An 18,382-nucleotide genomic window follows, 5' to 3' on the forward strand; every position below is an offset into this window, starting at 1 on the left:
CAGAAAGATGAATAAAATAAAGTATCTCTAGTCCCTCTAGAGATACTTTATTTTATTCATCTTTCTGGCTAGCGCAGCACCCTCTCTCTCTATCTTATGTCTGGATAAGACAGAGTTATTGGAGTCAGGCTGCACATGCTCAGTTTGGTGTATATTGCTAGAGAGATTTTTTTTTCTTGGGAGAGTGCATGTGATCATCACAGGGCCAATCAGCACTGTCCAGACAGAGGGTCGGTATCCTGATAGGATAGCCAGTGCAGTATGAAAACTCACAAGACTGCTATATATACTGCTGATGAGAAAATGTATTTAGCAGTTTATATTTACTAAAATGATTGCATTTCTATGTTTTGTGTACTGTGGGAGACCAGATATAGTGAATGCAGGGTCCTGGGTTTAGTAACAATTTAAGGCAACAGCATACCAAGACATTTTGGACAATTTAATGCTCCCAACTTTATGGGAACAATTTGGGGATGTCCCTTTCCTGTTCTAATATGACTGTGCACCAGTGCACAAAGCAAGGTCCATAAAGACATGGGTGAGCAAGTTTGGGGTGGAGGAACTCTATTCCTCTGACTGGCAATAAAAATGGGACACTATACCTCCCAATGACACTGTCAATGGAGCAAAATGATTTCCACAGACACCAACAGCAGGGGCAAAATTCCTCCAACTGACACCAACGATGGGGCACAATTCTTCCCACTGGCACCAACAATGGGGCACAATTCTTCCCACTGACACCAACCACGGGGCACAATTCTACCCACTAACACTAATGACGGGGCACAATTCCTCCCACTGATACCAATGATGAGGCAATATTCCTCCCACTGACAACAAAGAAAAGGTTTTGCTTACTCTCACTAACCACAGTCCAGCCCCCTGACAGTAAAGGGACAGTAAACTGGCCCTTTGTTTAGAACGTTTGGAGACCCCTGCTCTAAAGGAAATCCTTTAAGTATTTCCACTATTCAGTATGTTAGGAGATCAGCTAGTTACTAGTGGTGAGAATAGACCAATTAAGGAATTTTTTTCAGCACACTAGATCAAAAGTGTCCCTGGTTTCACATCATTTTTAAAAAAGTTCCCTCACATGTCATCTACTAGAAGATTAACACACTATATAATTGAAAACATATGGCCACCTTTAGGTCCCATGTGTGATGTCAGTGGGTACAAAAGAGCTCCCATAAACGTTTAAAGGATAGCCATCGAAGGCTGGATCCCATCACACTAGTTCTATGTGACACTCGAGTTGGGCCTTTAGTTGTTCTCTAGGAGACAACAAGTGTTAGGAATGCTTGTTTTTGCGATCAGATATTTTATGACTGGATGGAAAACTTCATATGATCTGCCCAATACTTTCCTTTTTATGAGAAGCGGTCAGAAACAGGGCATTGCCCCTTAATTGAGAAGAGGTCAGGAACAGTGCATTGCCCCTTCAGTGAGAAGAGGTCAGGAACAGTGCACTGCCCCTTCATTGAAAAGAGGTCAGGAACAATGGATTGCCCTTTCATTGGGAAGAGGTCAGGAACAGTGCACTGCCTCTTCATTGAGAAGAGGTCAGGAACAGTGCACTGCCCTTTCAGTGAGAAGAGGTCAGGAACAGTGCATTGCCCCTTCATTGAGAAGAAGTCAGGAACAGTGCACTGCCCCCTTCAGTGAGAAGAGGTCAGGAACAGTGCACTGCCCCTTCATTGGGAAGAGGTCAGGAACAGTGCACTGCCCCTTAATTGGGAAGAAGTCAGGAACAGTGCACTGCCCCTTCAGTGAGAATAGGTCAGGAACAGTGCATTGCCCCTTAATTGAGAAGAGGTCAGGAACAGTGCATTGCCCCCTTCAGTGAGAAGAGGTCTTGAACAATGCACTGCCTCTTCATTGGGAAGAAGTTAGGAACAGTGCATTGCCCCTTCAGTGAGAATAGGTCAGGAACAGTGCACTGCCCCTTCATTGGGAAGAGGTCAGGAACAGTGCACTGCCCCTTCATTGGGAAGAGGTCAGGAATAGTGCACTGCCCCTTAATTGGGAAGTAGTCAGGAACAGTGCACTGCCCCTTCAGTGAGAATAGGTCAGGAACAGTGAACTGCCCCTTAATTGGGAAGAAGTTAGGAACAGTGCATTTCCCCTTCAGTGAGAATAGGTCGGGAACAGTGCACTGCCCCTTCATTGGGAAGAGGTCAGGAACAGTGCACTGCCCCTTCATTGGGAAGAGGTCAGGAACGGTGCACTGCCCCTTCATTGGGAAGAAGTCAGGAACAGTGCATTGCCCCTTCAGTGAGAATAGGTCGTGAACAGTGCACTGCCCCTTCATTGGGAAGAGGTCAGAAACAGTGCACTGCCCCTTCATTGGGAAGAGGTCAGGAACAGTGCACTGCCCCTTCATTGGGAAGAGTTCAGGAGCGGTGCACTGCCCCTTCATTGGGAAGAAGTCAGGAAAAGTGCATTGGCCCTTCAGCCCATTGGGTATTCCATTTAAGAAGCAAGCAAGTCATGATGGAAGAAAGGCTACTTGCCGCCATTATCGTCTGCCTGTCTATGCCAGGCTAAAGGATGGATATAGCTAATAGATTTTTATTGTAGCCTTATCCTACTCTTTTAAATCTGGTTAGCCTTGATGACAAACTGTAAAGCTCAGAACATCTGTTGACTACAATAAGAAAGAAGCTATGCCACACTTCTAACAGTTGCTTTAACACACAGACAAATTGCAACTGACCTTCTGCTCGGAGACTGCTGTCACACAAATGAGTGGGTGGCTGAAACAGATTATGTTATTAAAAAGCTAGCTCTAACACCAATATCTGGGAGAGAGATGGGCTAAAGACATACATTTTTCTAGTGTCTCTGCCACAGTATATCTAAGCTACCAGAAACGCTGATTTCTATTGCCTAAACTCCCACGTGTATGAATGGAAACAGAAAAATGACAGCAGTAAAATAAGCAGGCTTCCACTCAGTGATTCCATCTTTCCTTACACAAGGCATATTACAGGACAAGTGAGAAATGCTTGGCAGATACAGTATTATTGTTAGTATACAGGATTTATATAGCGCCAACAGTTTGGGTAGCGCTTTACAACATGGGGGCAGACAGTACAGTTACAATATAATTCAATACAGGAGGGATCAGAGGGCCTTGCTCTTTAGAGCTTACAATCTAATTACCTTATCAATATTAGACTATTCAGATGTAATAGGGAAGAAATATTCTAAAATAGACATGGCTTTAAACTGAACCACAGACAGATTAAAAAAAAAAGTCCAGTTAAGAGTTCTATGGTAAGAACATACAGTACACTTTCATTTTATTAACAGCAATTCAAAAATGTTTTAACAGCAATTCAGAAATACGTATTATTGACAATCCAATTTAAGCTTGCTTGTAAACTAATTTCATGTAAGTGCTGCCTGTCTGCTTCCCTTGATTCCCTGCATGCTTTACAACTTCTCCTCTGCTGTTTACTTTCAGTTTCTAAGGACTACATATCCCATGGTACCTTGCTGCCTGTAAGCTGTGATTCCTTTACTGACTCTGCTGCCTGAAACTCCCCCCTATCATCACCTCTGTTGTTTAGAAGGCAGGCTCTGTGAAATATGTAACACAGCAGAGTACACACAGAGCATAGTGAATATGTGCCAAAGGATTCAAGGAAGTAAATGTGTGGGGATCTTCATAAAGTAAGCTTACAAACTTCAAGATCATTCAGATTAATGGGATTAAACTAGAAATAATTATTGTGAAAATAAATCTATGTGTAGCGGTACCCCCATAGGGGCTGCTGAGTGTAGTGGTCCGTCTGTCACCCTGCCCAGCCAGGCACACAATTTCAAGCATCCAGAGACATAAAACAGTCCTTGCACTTGTTTTTGTATTTTTACTAAGGGGAATTTAACTTGGATAGGGATAGGGAAATTATCAGATGCCCATATAATTGAAAGTCCATGTTGGGAACAACTATATACATTCATATAATATACAGTCTCCTCTCTTCCTCCAGCACTTCACTTGCTTGCTGACTCTCTCTCTTTAACACCTCCAGCACTTCACTTGCTTGCACTTCTCGGACCAGCTAGCACTGATTTGTAGGCCTGACACTGGCTCAGCCAGGCCTAAAGCAGGTTCCCTTTGCAGGCAGGGACCGCGGGCCCCTATGGTGTAGCAAACATAGAAAGTCCCAGTGCTAGCTGTTCATGTGGCTACTGCTCCCAGTACCACCTCTTCAAGCACTGACAGCCCTCCTGGCTGCAGCTGCCCCTTTCCACTGCCCGTTCCACCACAATCCTCCAGACTGGCTCTGCACTCATCCCAGACTGTTCATCCCAGTCCTCTCAGGCGTGCCTCACAGTCCTCCCGACTGTGTGTACACTCACCAGCCCTCTTGGCTGCCTCTGTGGAACCCCTAGAGACTCCTGCTGTCATCTCTTGCTGATCCTGTGCCTCCAGGTCAGGGCACCTCTGTGAGTTGTAAGAGGGTCACATCCGCACCTGAGCCTAGGCCCAACCCCTCCCTCCCCCCAAGACTGGGGAGCTCCCTCCGAGGCCCCCGACAGCCTAACACTCCATCTCCATTTTCCACCCGATCAGCTCCTCCCCACTTGGGCTGACCCTGGGTATTTAAATCCAATCCAGAATGGGGATTGGTCAGGGCTCCTCGGAACACCCCTAGCATCTCCCCCTCCCCTCTCCACCGCTATTTCCAGAAAACACCAGAACATTCTGGAAAGAAGCGGGAGGTCCCGGTGGTGCTACCTGTGAGTCACCCAGCTCTATTCTGAGTCACCCTCAACCCAGATCAAAACACACCCAGGCTTGGCTGCCAGCCAAGCCTGGAAATTTACCTACACTTACACAAACATGCACTATACTTCTAGCACATTAGAGGGTGCTACATACGATTTTAAACGTTGACCAGAAATACACTTTAAAGAAATAGAACTACTGTATTATGAATGTCTTAATTTTATAGGCTGACTAAATATAACATAAGCTTACAGAAGTATGAACAGGTGAATGATCAGTTTTGTACTGCTCCCTTTCATAGTCAAGAGCTGGGTCCTCGACCAAGTTGCTTTGCTTAATTGCAGTGGAGGAAAGTAGGGTCACTGACCTAGCTATGCTGTCTGGGAAAGGGTTCCTTGACTTGTTAAACAAATTCATAGATCTTTTGACAGGTAAAACAGCTCAGAGAAAATATTTTTCAACCATGTATAATTATCTTCTTGGAGTTTGGCATTAAAGGCATCACCTTTAGTCAAGCATGATATCGCTGCATTTAAATCCACCTGGATGCTTCACTAGAGAAAGCTATACAGATTCCAGGACTTCCATTAGAATAGCCCTGAATCTGTATGCAAAAGTGAAAATGTTCTTTTGGCACAAGCGCTGCTTTCTCTTTTAAAGCTGAACTCCATTTGGGTTCTTACAGCTTGTGACAGACCCAACTAGGAGAGGGGCTTTTGGAGGGGACTGCAGGATAGCCCCTTTCCTTTTAGGGGGCTCTATTCTTGGGAGTGTGTGCCTGTGGGACCCTTGGAGTGGCCTTGCTTCGGAATCGGGTCCATATCTCCACAAAACACACAGACTCTGGAAACATAGGACCTGGATACAGATTTGGGGCCTTTGTGCCCAAACCAGCAAAGACTGCTTTAGACAGACTTGGAGCAGATGTTAATATAATCAGCTCAAAATAAACTGATGCTGGGGTCTCCTGCTATAATCTGTGTACTAAGTTGTCTTTCTCCCATGGTATCATTTCCCCATTGTGTGCCTCCTAAGTGTGAATTCCCGTTGTTAATTGAGTCACCTATTGTTTCTGTATGTCTGCCAATCTTTTAGAGATTTGGACAGCCCTAGGTCTTCTTACTGGGGAACTGGTGCCGAACGATCTGGGTGGGCACTGAGTCAGCTAAGCTTGTCTATTACTGTTTAATTAGAATACTGTTTATGTTGGCTGTTCCTTAGCTATGTTAATTATCTTAACTTGATGGAACCACATGGATATGCCCACACACTGCAGGACTCCAGCACTACACATGAGCATCCTGCTTTGGGAATCCTATGTCCCTGACTTCTCTGCAAACAAGAACTTTTGGTCCTTAATTGCCTCCTGTGGTCACCTGCAGTCTTTGGATGGCCGTGGCATCTTTAGATCCCTGAACTCCCATTGATTGCAGCTTTATAATTTATTCTTAAGTCCTGGGAAAGCTCTGTTTCCAAGTGGACAGCATCCCCTGAGAAAGCCCAATTTCAGGGCAAAACACGTTGGTTAATCTTGCTGTACTCATAAGGACTGTACTACATTGTTTTTAAACATTATTTTAGCCAAATGTTAAAAATAAAATATATTTCTTTTAAATGAATCACCTTGGATTCACTTACTAACCTATGCACCTTAAAAATCCCATAAACGTCCTAATATTTCCCTAATTTAGGGATGTGGTGCGAATCATGGTGTCTTGTCCAAAGGAAAGAAATTATAATTATCTTGTTTGCATAACGTGATCAAGCACGTGTCTGATTTTGTGTGGTGTATATATTCTGTGTGAGTTTACAATAAAGTGAGTTCCAGTTTGCACCTAAGCTAGCGTTGCCTAGTTCTTGGGCGCTCAGCTACAATACTGAGTTCCTGGTTCCAGGGTGGAGAAAGCTGTATCTTGTAAGAAGCACCCAAAGCTGGGTGCTGGACGGTCCGTCACACTGGAGTTCAACTTACAGTCAGATAATCTACTTACTTTACCGTGTCTGGAGATTTATTTTAATTTCCCATGAGGCCTTTAGGGACAATAAACAAGGTGCTCACTGCCTCTTGCCAGGAGTTTAGCTGCTTACCAATCAACCTCCTTTAGAGTGAAATCTCTCTGCATGATAAGGTGAAGCAAAAGTCTGTGTATTGCATGTCTAAGCAACCATATTTTTGCACAAGTACAGTGTAGAAAAATCTTCGGGCAAGGTTGAAAACCCATTGGATTTAGAATTGCAGGTTTGGAATCAGGTGTTCAAAAAAAAAAAAAAAGATTATCAGCCAGAACATTATACACAGTGGAAACGCCTGATGAATTGATGAACAAGAGCAATAGATCAGTAGTCTGTGTCCCCTCACTTTCCACATTTAGGCGATTACCTGAAATGTACCTTTTATATTCAATAAGATCAGCATTTTCTCTCCCATCACCACCCTTCAAAATATTTGTTAAAATAATTTTTCCAGCAAAGCATACAGAACATAGAGTGACTAGCTTTTTTTACCTGCCAGTCCTGAGTATGCCAGGACAGGAGAAAGGCAGCTACTAGGCCCAAAGTAATCCAAACAGTAACTCGCAATATACACGTCAGCTTCAATTTCCAACTTGCAAAATGGACCATTATGGATATGAAAATTATTTAATGAATGGAAAACAAAATGGCAGTTTTATAATAAAAGGTCTGTGCATGTATCATCAGATACGTAGAGAGAGAAGAGAAAATAAGAGCTTGAATTGTTTGGACAATCTGATGATCTCCAGTCAAGTCACGGATTGAATATGTTACTGGAGAAGAGATTTAATTTACTAAGAACCATGCACAGACCTCATGACACGTTCCAGTGACTGAGGGGGTGTGCAGTGACAACGAAGACATCTGTACTTAGTAATGATTTCATGCATTTGGCATCAGTCAGAAACCATTAGCCAAACTCAGTCTTGATCATAAGCAATGACTGCACAGCTGCAAAAAAGATGGGCGCGCTCAGTTTTTCAAATAATTTCTAAAAGCATGCAATCTGTACAAGAAATTAAAGTGAGTTCACATCTCATTAAGAGAGGAAAACTGTGATGTATAGTGACTTGTACGGAGAGTGGCTGGAGACCCTCAGATCCAGTTTTTTTACTGGGATTTCATAATAAAGAGCAATCTCAACAAGGCTTGTTTAAAGATGAACTCCAGCCTTACCTTCAGTCTTGTACAGTTGTACAGGCTCTTCTCCTGTACTGAAATTGCCTAATCTGATTTAATTGCACACTGAACTGTCCCCACTCCTCCAGTCTGACGTCATCCCATCAACGCAATTTGGTATTTGTGTAACTTCTTCCAAGAGCTAGTCAACTGTTTGCATCAGGGTTAAGCAATCCTGAGAGTTGTACTAAGGCAAGGTGCAATGATGTTTTCATAAAGCTTTTTACAGCCGATGTTCTGTTGAGAAGTGCCCCCCATCGAATAGTGCCCACACATGCGCAGGATGGAGCCGCACTTCAGCTGATTTGCCGATCAGCTGGAGTTGACGTGACCAGGACGCAAGCGCACATCATAGGAGGCATCTCTCGATGGGAGATACCATTTCACGGGCACAATTGAAACCTATACAAACAGCGAGGGGGAGACCGTAGTTCTCACATTAAGACTCACTGTTGCGGGGTTGCTTTACAGTGTGCTGATGGTCCGGTTTTGTCTGTGTTGCAGGGCGGGTTTGCTGTGTTGAACGGCCGGTTTTGCCTGTGTGAAAGGGCGGGTTGCAATACAGACAAAAAACAGCTCTTCAACAGAGCAACACTAGCCGCCCTCCAGCAGCAGCCATGCACAATCTGAGAACTACGGTCTCCCCCGCTGTTTGTATAGGTTTAAATTGTGCTTGTGAAATGGTATCTCCCATCAAGAGATACCTCCTACGATGTGCGCATGCGCCCTGGTTATCGACAAATCAGCTGTTGTGCTGTTCCGTGCGCGGTACATCCCAGGCACTATTCGATGGGGGGCACTTCTCGACAGAACACCGGCCCCTGCCATCAGTCTGCTTTTTATACAGACGTACACATACCTGGTGATGGTGTCACAGATTCGAAAATAATGTATGTAATGAAGATGGAAAGGTTTTATTTCAAAATGTTATTGACATGTTGATGAGGAGGGAGCGAAGAACCAGGGAAGACAGAAAAAATAAGCAAATTTAACTTAAGATTTAAATCTAGAAGTATGTAATTGTTATTGTAGGTGGTAGGCTGTCACAAACGTAAAGCATTCAAATGGGAGAATATAAAGATAAGCCAAAAACCACATAATTAAAGTGATCACTACAATACCCAAGAAGCACATGCATGTTGAAGGAGGGAATAAGGTCATAGTAAGAACACAGTGGTTTGCAAGAAGGCTTTTTGTTGTTTTTGATGTTTTGCTTTAAAAAAAAAAAAAGAAAAAGCCCAGTTTACATGCCGGAGGAACTGTAAGGGATGGCATGACATCGCTCTGGTCCTCCAAGGCCACAGAAATGAGTGGACGCCATCTTGCCTTCACTCATCTCGATGTCAATCCACCGACGGCGGATGGGTCCTAGGTTTTACCAATCGGTCAGGTAAGCCCAGGAATCACCGGGAAGCGGCCGGGGCGGGGGGGTTGTGACACTCATTTCCCGCCACTTCTAAATGTGATCAAGTGGCAAATTCGCCACTCGGACCACTTTAATCATGTAGAGAATCATTATCGGGGTTATGGCATAATGCTGCAGCCATAACTTTGGTATTTAATTTCCCAACCAGGACGTCATTTGTCTATGGCTCGGTCAGCAAGTGGAATTCTCAGCCAATCAGGAGAAGCCTTGTCTTTTTATCAATGAATACAAGGCTTTCTCTAATTGGCCAAGGTGGAAATCATGATGTCATATTCCCACCTCTCCACCTTGGCCAATCAGAGGAAGGCTTGTATTTACTGATAAAAATACAAGCCTTGAATGGTGGAAAAGCACTCAACATGACTCTAGTTTCAGCAGCAGACAGGAAGTCACTCATACTGCTGCTGAAACACAGTGCCGCTTTATGTATGTTGCCAATGCTATTACAGTATAGTATAGCACACACAGCAGTCCCATCAGTTAGTAATGGAAAAGGCTAGCTTGGGTCAAGCTGGCCCAAACTATTTCAAGTCAGGGTAAACCTGGAATTCTAGTTTAATAAAGCCAACACAATGGGGCATCTAGCACACAACCACAGCCTGCCAAATGCCTCCCTTATGGCAAAAAGCATAGTTGGGCAAACTATTGCATGTATATGTGATAGATAGATAGATAAATCGGTCCTATAGCTGTGTGCAGAGTTTAGCAAGTCTTGATGCTAGGTACTTTAATCATTTTAGTGGCTGCCGGATTCCCCCTTCTGTCTGCTCAGGTGAACAATGAGGAGAAGTCCAGTACAAAGGCACATTTACATTTCAAAACAGCAATGCATCTACAGCTGACAGACCTAGGAAACGCCAAGTTTACTAATACTCCCCAACCCTCTAAAACTTGCACTGGTCACCTCCATACTTAAAAATCCCACTCTAGACCCCACCAATCTTGATAAGCTAAGACCCATTTCCTTGCTCCCATTTACCTCCCAAATCCCAGAACGCCTAGTCTACAACTGCCTGTGCTACCAACCTTACTGACAATAACCTTCTTGACTGCTTTCCATCTGGATTTTGGCCGAAACACTTTACAGAAACTGCTTTCCTAAAATTCAGTAATAACTTTCTAACTGCTAAAACCAATGGTCACTACTCTGTACTTTTACTCTTTGGCCTCTCTGCTGCCTTTAATACAGATGACCACCCCAGCCTCCCCAAAAAAACTCCATTCTCTTGGCCTCTGTGACTCTGCTCTTTCTTTGCCCTCCTCTTATCCATCTCACTTTAAATGTCACTTACAATGCTACCTCCTTCACTCCTCTTTCTGTCAGGTCCCCCAAGCTTCTGTTCTTGAACCTCTTCTATTCTCTATGTACACTTCCTATCTGGGTCAGCTGATAGCCCTTCCACAGCTTCGAATACGGTTCCTACCTATAGAGCACTTCAGTGTTCAAGCTAGACTGCAGCATGAACACTGAAGTGGCGCTATAAGAATGGCCAGAGCCGCCTCTACTTTTTTGAGGAGGCTGAGGTCTTTTAACATCTGCCGGATAATGCTGAAGATATTTTATGAGTCTGTGGTGGCCAGTGCTCTCCTGTATGTGGTGGCATGCTGGGGAAGCAGGCTTAGGGTGGCCAACACCAACAGACTCAGCAAACTGATTTGCAAGGCCAGTGATCTTGTTGGATTGTCTTTAATAACGGTGATAGATTGTTACAACCACAATGCACCACAGGACATCATTATTGCCTGTGGCCATCAATTTATATAATTCTTCTCTGTGAGTGCTGGATGTGAGGATTAAATTTGGTTTATAATCCAGATTTTTATGTAGTTTTTATATTATGTTGGTTTTAGGTTAACTACTATGTGTAATGATTTCTGGGTAATGCTAGAGAAAGTGGTGTAATAGTTGTATTTTGGTAGTTTGATTTTCTGTTATTTTTACAATCGGTGCAATTTATTCTATGTAGTATTTTAAAAGGATTGTATGGTTTATTAGAGTACAGTATTATATTAGTTTTATTTTGTATTAATTGCGGTTATTGGTAATTTTATTGTTGTTCTGGTGTCTTCTTTACGTTGGTTATTGTGTTTTTGTCTTTGCTGAATGTAATTATAATAATAATTTCCCTTTGGTATTAATAAAGTATTCTGAGATTGAATCTGAATCTATGCTGACAAAACCCAAACTTATCTTTCTACCCCTCAGCTCACCCCATTAGCCTCATCCTGCATCACTAATTTACTAACAGACATATCAATTTGGATGTCACAACAGTGTCTTAAACTCAATCTATCCAAGCCGAGCTCATAATATTCCTCTTCCCGTGCCCCCTCTGAACTCCCCTTTCAGCACCACATCCAATCACTGTCCAAATCTTGCCAACTCAACCTCCAAAACATCTCCAAAATATGCTGCTTTTTAATCAACGACACCACAAAGCTACTAATAAACTGTACCTTTACTTTCTCTATCAGCTCATTCCTCATAGTTATTATCTTTTGTATCACTTGACCCTTCCTTTAAGATTGTAAGCTCTAACGGCTAGGGCCCTATGATCCCTCTTGTATTGAATGGTATGGTAACTGTACTGTCTCCCTCCATTTTGTAAAGTTCAAGGCAAACTGTTAGCCCTATACGACTTCTGAATGGTAATAACACCCTATATAATATGGAAAACATTGCAAATGGTGCCTGACATTACCTTTGAAGCCATCCTCATAAAGAGTTTATTCTGGTCTTCAGCTGTTCCCATCTTTTCTCTCTTCACCAGATCATGGAGACTCTGGTTGTCATCATCGTGAAAATAGCGAACCCGTTCCTTATCAACATGTGTTTCTACCTGCAACACACAGACAGACATAATGAATAATACAGACAGGAATCACATTATATTTTATCTGCCTCACTAGCACTAAGCACTAAAAGCACTACTGTTACTTCTTCAACCTATTTTCTAAATTAAAAGCCAAATATAACAAGATTCACAACATTTTTGTATAAGGCAGATAATGAGCATAGATCCAAGCTATGCATTTGCATGCAATGAATAAAAAAAAAAACAAAACAAAACAAAAGGGTTTATTCAATATGTTAATGATTATACCCATAACCCTGCATATCACTGAGTCCTGAGGTTAAATGTTCTCCCATAATAGCTAGCTTTAGCTAAAAATACAGCGCAATGCCTCATTCACAATAAATTTGTTCGGCAGCAGATTCTTGCTGCCAGAATCACAGGCGTTTCAAAACAACTGTGGCTGCAAAGACCATGCAAAGCGACAACAGGCTGACAGGAGCTGCAGCTGTCAGTCGCTGTTCCCATGTGATCATACAGCCAGTGATCACCTGTGCATAGGGGCAGATTATCGGCCCTGGACCTAGACACAAGCAAGGACAGTCAACTGTCCCTAACCGCATGTAAACACATGGCAACGGGCAGCTGCAGCTCCCGTCAGCCTTCCATTGCTTTGTACAAGCCTCCCACCATTGATTCAGGCTTCCAGGGGACTTGGTCTCTGAGGTATGAGACCCCAGAGCCTCAGGATCCAGCCTTAGGTTGGTGCAAGTTAGTGGCAGGGAGATCTGACGCTCAAGTTTCCAAGATCTAGCAGGACATAGAGGAATAACAATGTGGACAAGGGAGGAGTTACTCAAGTGTTTTTCTTTAGCAAACCCTATTGTTCACACTGACGGAAATTTTCCATTTCTGATGGCAACTGAAAGATCAATAAGGACTAACAGTACACTGTATTGTCAAAAGTATTGGGATCTCTCTCTCTCTCTCTCTCTCTCTCTCTCTATATATATATATATATATATATATATATATATATATATATATATACACACACACACACATTTTAATGGCATCCCAGTCTTAGTCCGTGGTTCAATATTGAGTTGGCCCACCCTTTGCAGCTATAACAGATTCAACTCTTCTGGGAAGGCTGTCCACAAGGTTTAGGAGTATGTCTATGGGAATGCTTGACCATTCTTCCAGAAGCGCATTTGTGAGGTCAGGCACTGATGTTGGATGAGAAGGCCTGCCTTGCAGTATCCGCTCTAATTCATCCCAAAGGTGTTCTATCGGGTTGGGGTCAGGACTCAGTGCAGGCCAGTCAAGTTCCTTCCCCCAAACTCGCTCAGCCATGTCTTTTTTGGACCTTGCTTTGTGCACTGGTGCGCAGTCATGTTGGAGCAGGAAGGGGCCATCCCCAAACTGTTCCCACAAAGTTGGGAGCATGAAATTTCCAAAATGTCTTGGTATGCTGAGCAAACAAGGTCCATAAAGACATAGATAAGCGAGTTTGGGGTGGAGGAACTTGATTTGCCTGCACAAAGTCCAGACCTCAACCCGATAGAACACCTTTTGGGGTGAATTAGAGCAGAAACTGCGAGCCAGGCCTTCTCGTCCAACATCAGTGCCTGACCTCACAAATGAGCTTCTGGAAGAATAGTCAAACATTCCCATAGACACACTCCTAAACCTTGTGGACAGCCTTCCCAGAAGAGTTGAAGCTGTTATAGCGGCAAAGGGTGAGCCAACTTAATATTGAGCCCTACGGGTTAAGACTGGGATGCCATTAAAGTTCATGTGTGTGTAAAGACAGGCGTCACAATACTTTTGACAATATAGTGCATCTACAAAATTATTTGATATTATAACTTGCCATTGGCAGTACACCTATGAGTACAAAAATGTAAAACAGTAAAACAAACTATACAGCTATGGCATGCTATTGTTCACTGGCAAAATGGCTGCTTATGCTTGTCAATTGGCATTTAATGTAGAAAAGGCTGCCGACCCTTATAAAAGACGGTAGGTACTTGAGTAGCAGATCTCCCTTCCTCACACTTGGAGCAACCTTAGGCTGGGTCCTAAGCTTCTGGTTCCCCAGAACAGCAGTTAAATGCCTGTCTATGCTTCATATAACAGAACAAAGGGACTGTATAATGTGCGGACCACAAAGTGTACCTTTCATTGAAGAGTGCCAATCAATGTGACAGAGCGTAGAAACCCAGTGAAGCCAGATATCAATTCGTAAGAAAGAATATGGTGGTAATATCCCCAAATAATATCTCTAGCTTAGCATGCCACATTTTTCTAATGATTCACTGCATCACCAGGCAAATCATATCCTAAATATTGCATGCATCAGAATCTCTACATTCCAGTCATGCTGATGAGCCTATTTCCCATGAGAGGAAACTTAAATGAAAATGCCCTCAAAGAAAGTGAACATTAAAATGGGCTGTTCATATTAATATAGAGTGTGGAAGGAAAAGTTAATTTAGATTCTCCTTCCTCTGCCTCTGAACCCAATCATCCCTGCAGCTCATGCTTCCAGGCCTGTGTGTGCTTTATGTACTGTGGGGACCAACACGGGCAGGCTGCTGCCACCGCAGTGATGCATTAGGTGTGAAGAGCCACTGTGTCGTGGAAGATAAAACATACAGCATAAAGAGAGCTGCCTACAAGAGCTGAGACGCTGGGTGATCTGATTCATCACTATGATGATCTTTTATAGCTTACAGCCAGAACAATTCAAGGAAAAGCAGGAAATCCATTTTACAATGAAGGTTGCTTCAAGTTGAACTCAAATCAGATAAAAAGATAAATAGACTATTTCTTTATCCCACACAATCAGCTAGAGGCAGTCCACAATTCTGGGATAGGCAACATCACATGGTCAGACCATGCGCCTATCACCATGCGCTATAATCTGTCACCTACCTTGACCACCAGATCTAAATTCTGGAGATTAAATGAAAGTCTATCGCAGACTCCGGCAGTCATGACTGATGTTACGAACGAGCTAAAGCATTACTTTCAAAGTGACAACTGATCCAGGTATATAATAAGAGGGGTACTAATTAAACATGGCGCACGCATCAAAAGAGAAAGAGAACAATTACTGCTCCAACTCCTCCATAAGATACAGGAAGTAGAATCAAAACACAAACACCTCATTAGAAGCTGAACTGATGTCCCTTAGGAAACAAACAGTAGACCTGCTACACTATAGAGCCAAAGCGACGCTACAAGTCTGCCGAAAGCTCTCCTATGAATCTGAAAATAAAATGTGGGAAACTGCTAGCCAAAGCAGTTAGAAATCATAGACTTAGCACGTATATGCCCCAAATAAACGCCCCCTCGGGACAAAAGAGGACCATACCAACCTAGATAGCCCAAGAATTCAGGGACTACTACTCTTCTCTATATAACCTCCCAGTACGGCCCCCTAATGAAAAGACAATAAAAGACTACCTTGCAGCATCCCAAATTCCCCATCTAACAGCAGAAATAGGTGCAGAATTGGACGACCCCATCACATTGGAGGAGCTGCAATGAGCGGTTGGAGGGATGAAACCTGGAAAAGCACAGGGGCCTAACGGGTTTACACTACAGTACTACCAATATCTCCTGCCGCTTCTAGGTCCCCATATACAGACCTTAAGCTTTTCACGAAGATCCTGGCCAACAGACTAACCCAATTATTCCAGACCTAGTCCACTTGGACCAGGTGGGTTTTATCCCCACCCGAGAGGCGAGGGATAACACCACCAAAGTGCTTAATCTTATACATATAGCTACCGCAACTAAAACCCCATGCGTCTTCCTTAGCACAAATGCGGAGAAGGCGTTTGATCACATCAACTGGGTATTTATGTCCTCCATTCTTAACCAGATTGGCCTGGGGCATAAAATGCTCCAATGGATTTTCAGTATCTACTCCACACCAACAGCTCAGGTCAAAGCCAATAGAATCCTCTCAGACTCATTTCCTATAACAAATGACACCAGACAGGAATGCCCGCTCTCACCCCTCCTCTTTGCCCTGGCCTTAGAACCCTTTTTATGCACCATACGCTCAAACCCAGATATCTCGGGAATGACCATAGGTGATGCCCAATACAAGATTTCAGCTTATGTGGATGATCTTATGTTTTCTCTAACTAATCCGGTGGTGTCACTGCCAAATCTCCTCAGAGAATTTGATAAGTACGGGAATCTCTCCAGCCTTAAAATTAATTTTGATAAATCAGCTGCAATGGCGATTAATATACCACCAGCCTGAGTGCCCTAGAATCCCAGTTTAGATTTAAATGGTCGGACGGCTCTCTCAAATATCTGGGAACTTCGATCCCAAGTGACTTGAAACACACTTTCGACCTTAATTTCCCACCCCTATTGGCCAAGACCCGATTGCTACTGGAGGAATGGAATAGAGGATTCCATGGTTTGGCAGACGCAATCTCCTTAAAATGTCCATACTCCCTAAATTCTTATATTTATTTCAAGCTCTACCGGTCAAGATCACACCCCAATATTTCAAACAAGTACATTTCCTCTTTGTTAAATTCATTTGGGCAAACTCAAAACCTAGGTTACGTAGGCGGTATTTAATGCTACCCAAACATTACGGAGGACTGGCCTCCCCGATCTAAGGAATTATTATTCACTTTGGTTCACTTTGGCAGTTCACTTTGGTAGAATCATAGACTGGAATCAACATGGCAAAACCAATCTATGGACATGCACATAGAACAAGCTCAGTCAAGGGTACCACTGAAGGGTGCGGCTTGATGCTTTGACCAGTTGCCCTCAGCATTGACAACACACTCTGTAATAGGCACGAACCTCCGGGTAGGGTGTCCACCATACTTACAACCTCCCTTTCCACTAGAAACGCTCCTCTCTACCCGATATTGGGTAATCCTGCTTTCCCCCCTGGACTGGTGCCGGAGTATGAGACACTTACATCAACTGGTAGAGACCGTGCCTCATATTTCTTAGAAGGCAATTCTTGGCCTTCCGTTCAATCCCTAACTAATGAAAATGGCCAGTTCCGACTGCCGTTCTGGAAAGCAATGTGACTACACCACTTCTTACACTCGATCGCTAACCCGGCAAAATTTAACCGCAACTTGACGACTTTTGAGGACTAATGCAGGGACGAGGGAGTATTACCCCAAGTACTATCTAAAACCTATGATATGCTCAACTCCCCTTCGGAACAACCTGACCTGACCTTCTTACAGAATTGGGAGACTGACCTACAGCGCTTGTTTACTGACGTCCAAAAACAAACTATAATCAGATTCTCCTTAAAAACATCTGCACAAAACTTAATTATAAGATCTTGACCAGATGGTATTACACACCTCAGATGCTGCACAAGTGCTTCCCAGTCACTACAGACAAATGCTTGAGATGCCAGATGGACAAAGGGACACTCCTCCATATTTTCTGGTCTAGCCCTCTGCTGCAACAGTTCTGGACGATAACTCAAAAATTCACAGACTACACGATAACTGACGATCCAGCTTTTATCCTGCTCCATGCCACTACAATTCCGTCACGGAGCTATAGAAAATCAATAGTACGGCATTTATTGAATGCAGCTAAATCCTGCATCCCCCTTATGTGGAAGAAAAGCTCACCCCCGACTGTGGGGTTGTGGCTACGCAGAGTGGAAGAGATCAGGAAGTTGGAGGACTTAGTCCTCACAGCACAAAATAAACAAGAGAAACACTCTAAGGCATGGAGGCTCTGGAATATATTTTATCTATCTGACGAAGGAGTGTCCCCGCTGGCCACTTGAATAGCAAGTTGCAACAGGTCTGAAGACAACATACCCATTACTACTGGGTCGACACCCCCCTCCCCTCCCCCTCTTCCCTGTGACTCTTTCTCCCCCCTTTTCCACTCTCTCAGGAACCTCTATGTTCCCCCTTCTTAATCTTTCTGTTTTTTCTGATTTATTTGTACTCGGTATTGGCCAGTGCAACTAATACTACGAGTACGGAGTCGAGGTGATATTTCTTATCCAATAACCCCAGATGTTTATAGCAAATGTTAGCGATGGGTGCTGAATATTTCACCACGAGTCTTATTGTAATCAATGTTTTATGCTGCAAAAGCCGGATAGGTCACCAGCTTCTTTCAAATGTACTTGTATGTGAACATCTTTTGTTACTGTTGACATTGTACTGTACTGTTTTTTTCCTTTTT

At 43.4% G+C, this 18,382-nt stretch overlaps 1 protein-coding gene across 2 annotated transcripts in view; it reads right to left on the minus strand.

The window, feature by feature from the left end:
* CWF19L2 (CWF19 like cell cycle control factor 2) overlaps positions 1-18,382 on the minus strand; it is a 304,447-nt gene that overhangs the window by 116,767 nt on the left and 169,298 nt on the right. For both annotated transcript variants that reach the window (XM_073613129.1, XM_073613128.1), the window contains exon 12: positions 12,068-12,205. In XM_073613129.1, coding sequence (XP_073469230.1) covers positions 12,068-12,205 — 138 coding nt within the window. The remainder of the gene's footprint in view (positions 1-12,067; positions 12,206-18,382) is intronic.

Source organism: Aquarana catesbeiana, linkage group LG02 (genome assembly GCF_042186555.1).
Source record: "Aquarana catesbeiana isolate 2022-GZ linkage group LG02, ASM4218655v1, whole genome shotgun sequence".
Lineage (NCBI taxonomy): Eukaryota > Metazoa > Chordata > Amphibia > Anura > Ranidae > Aquarana > Aquarana catesbeiana.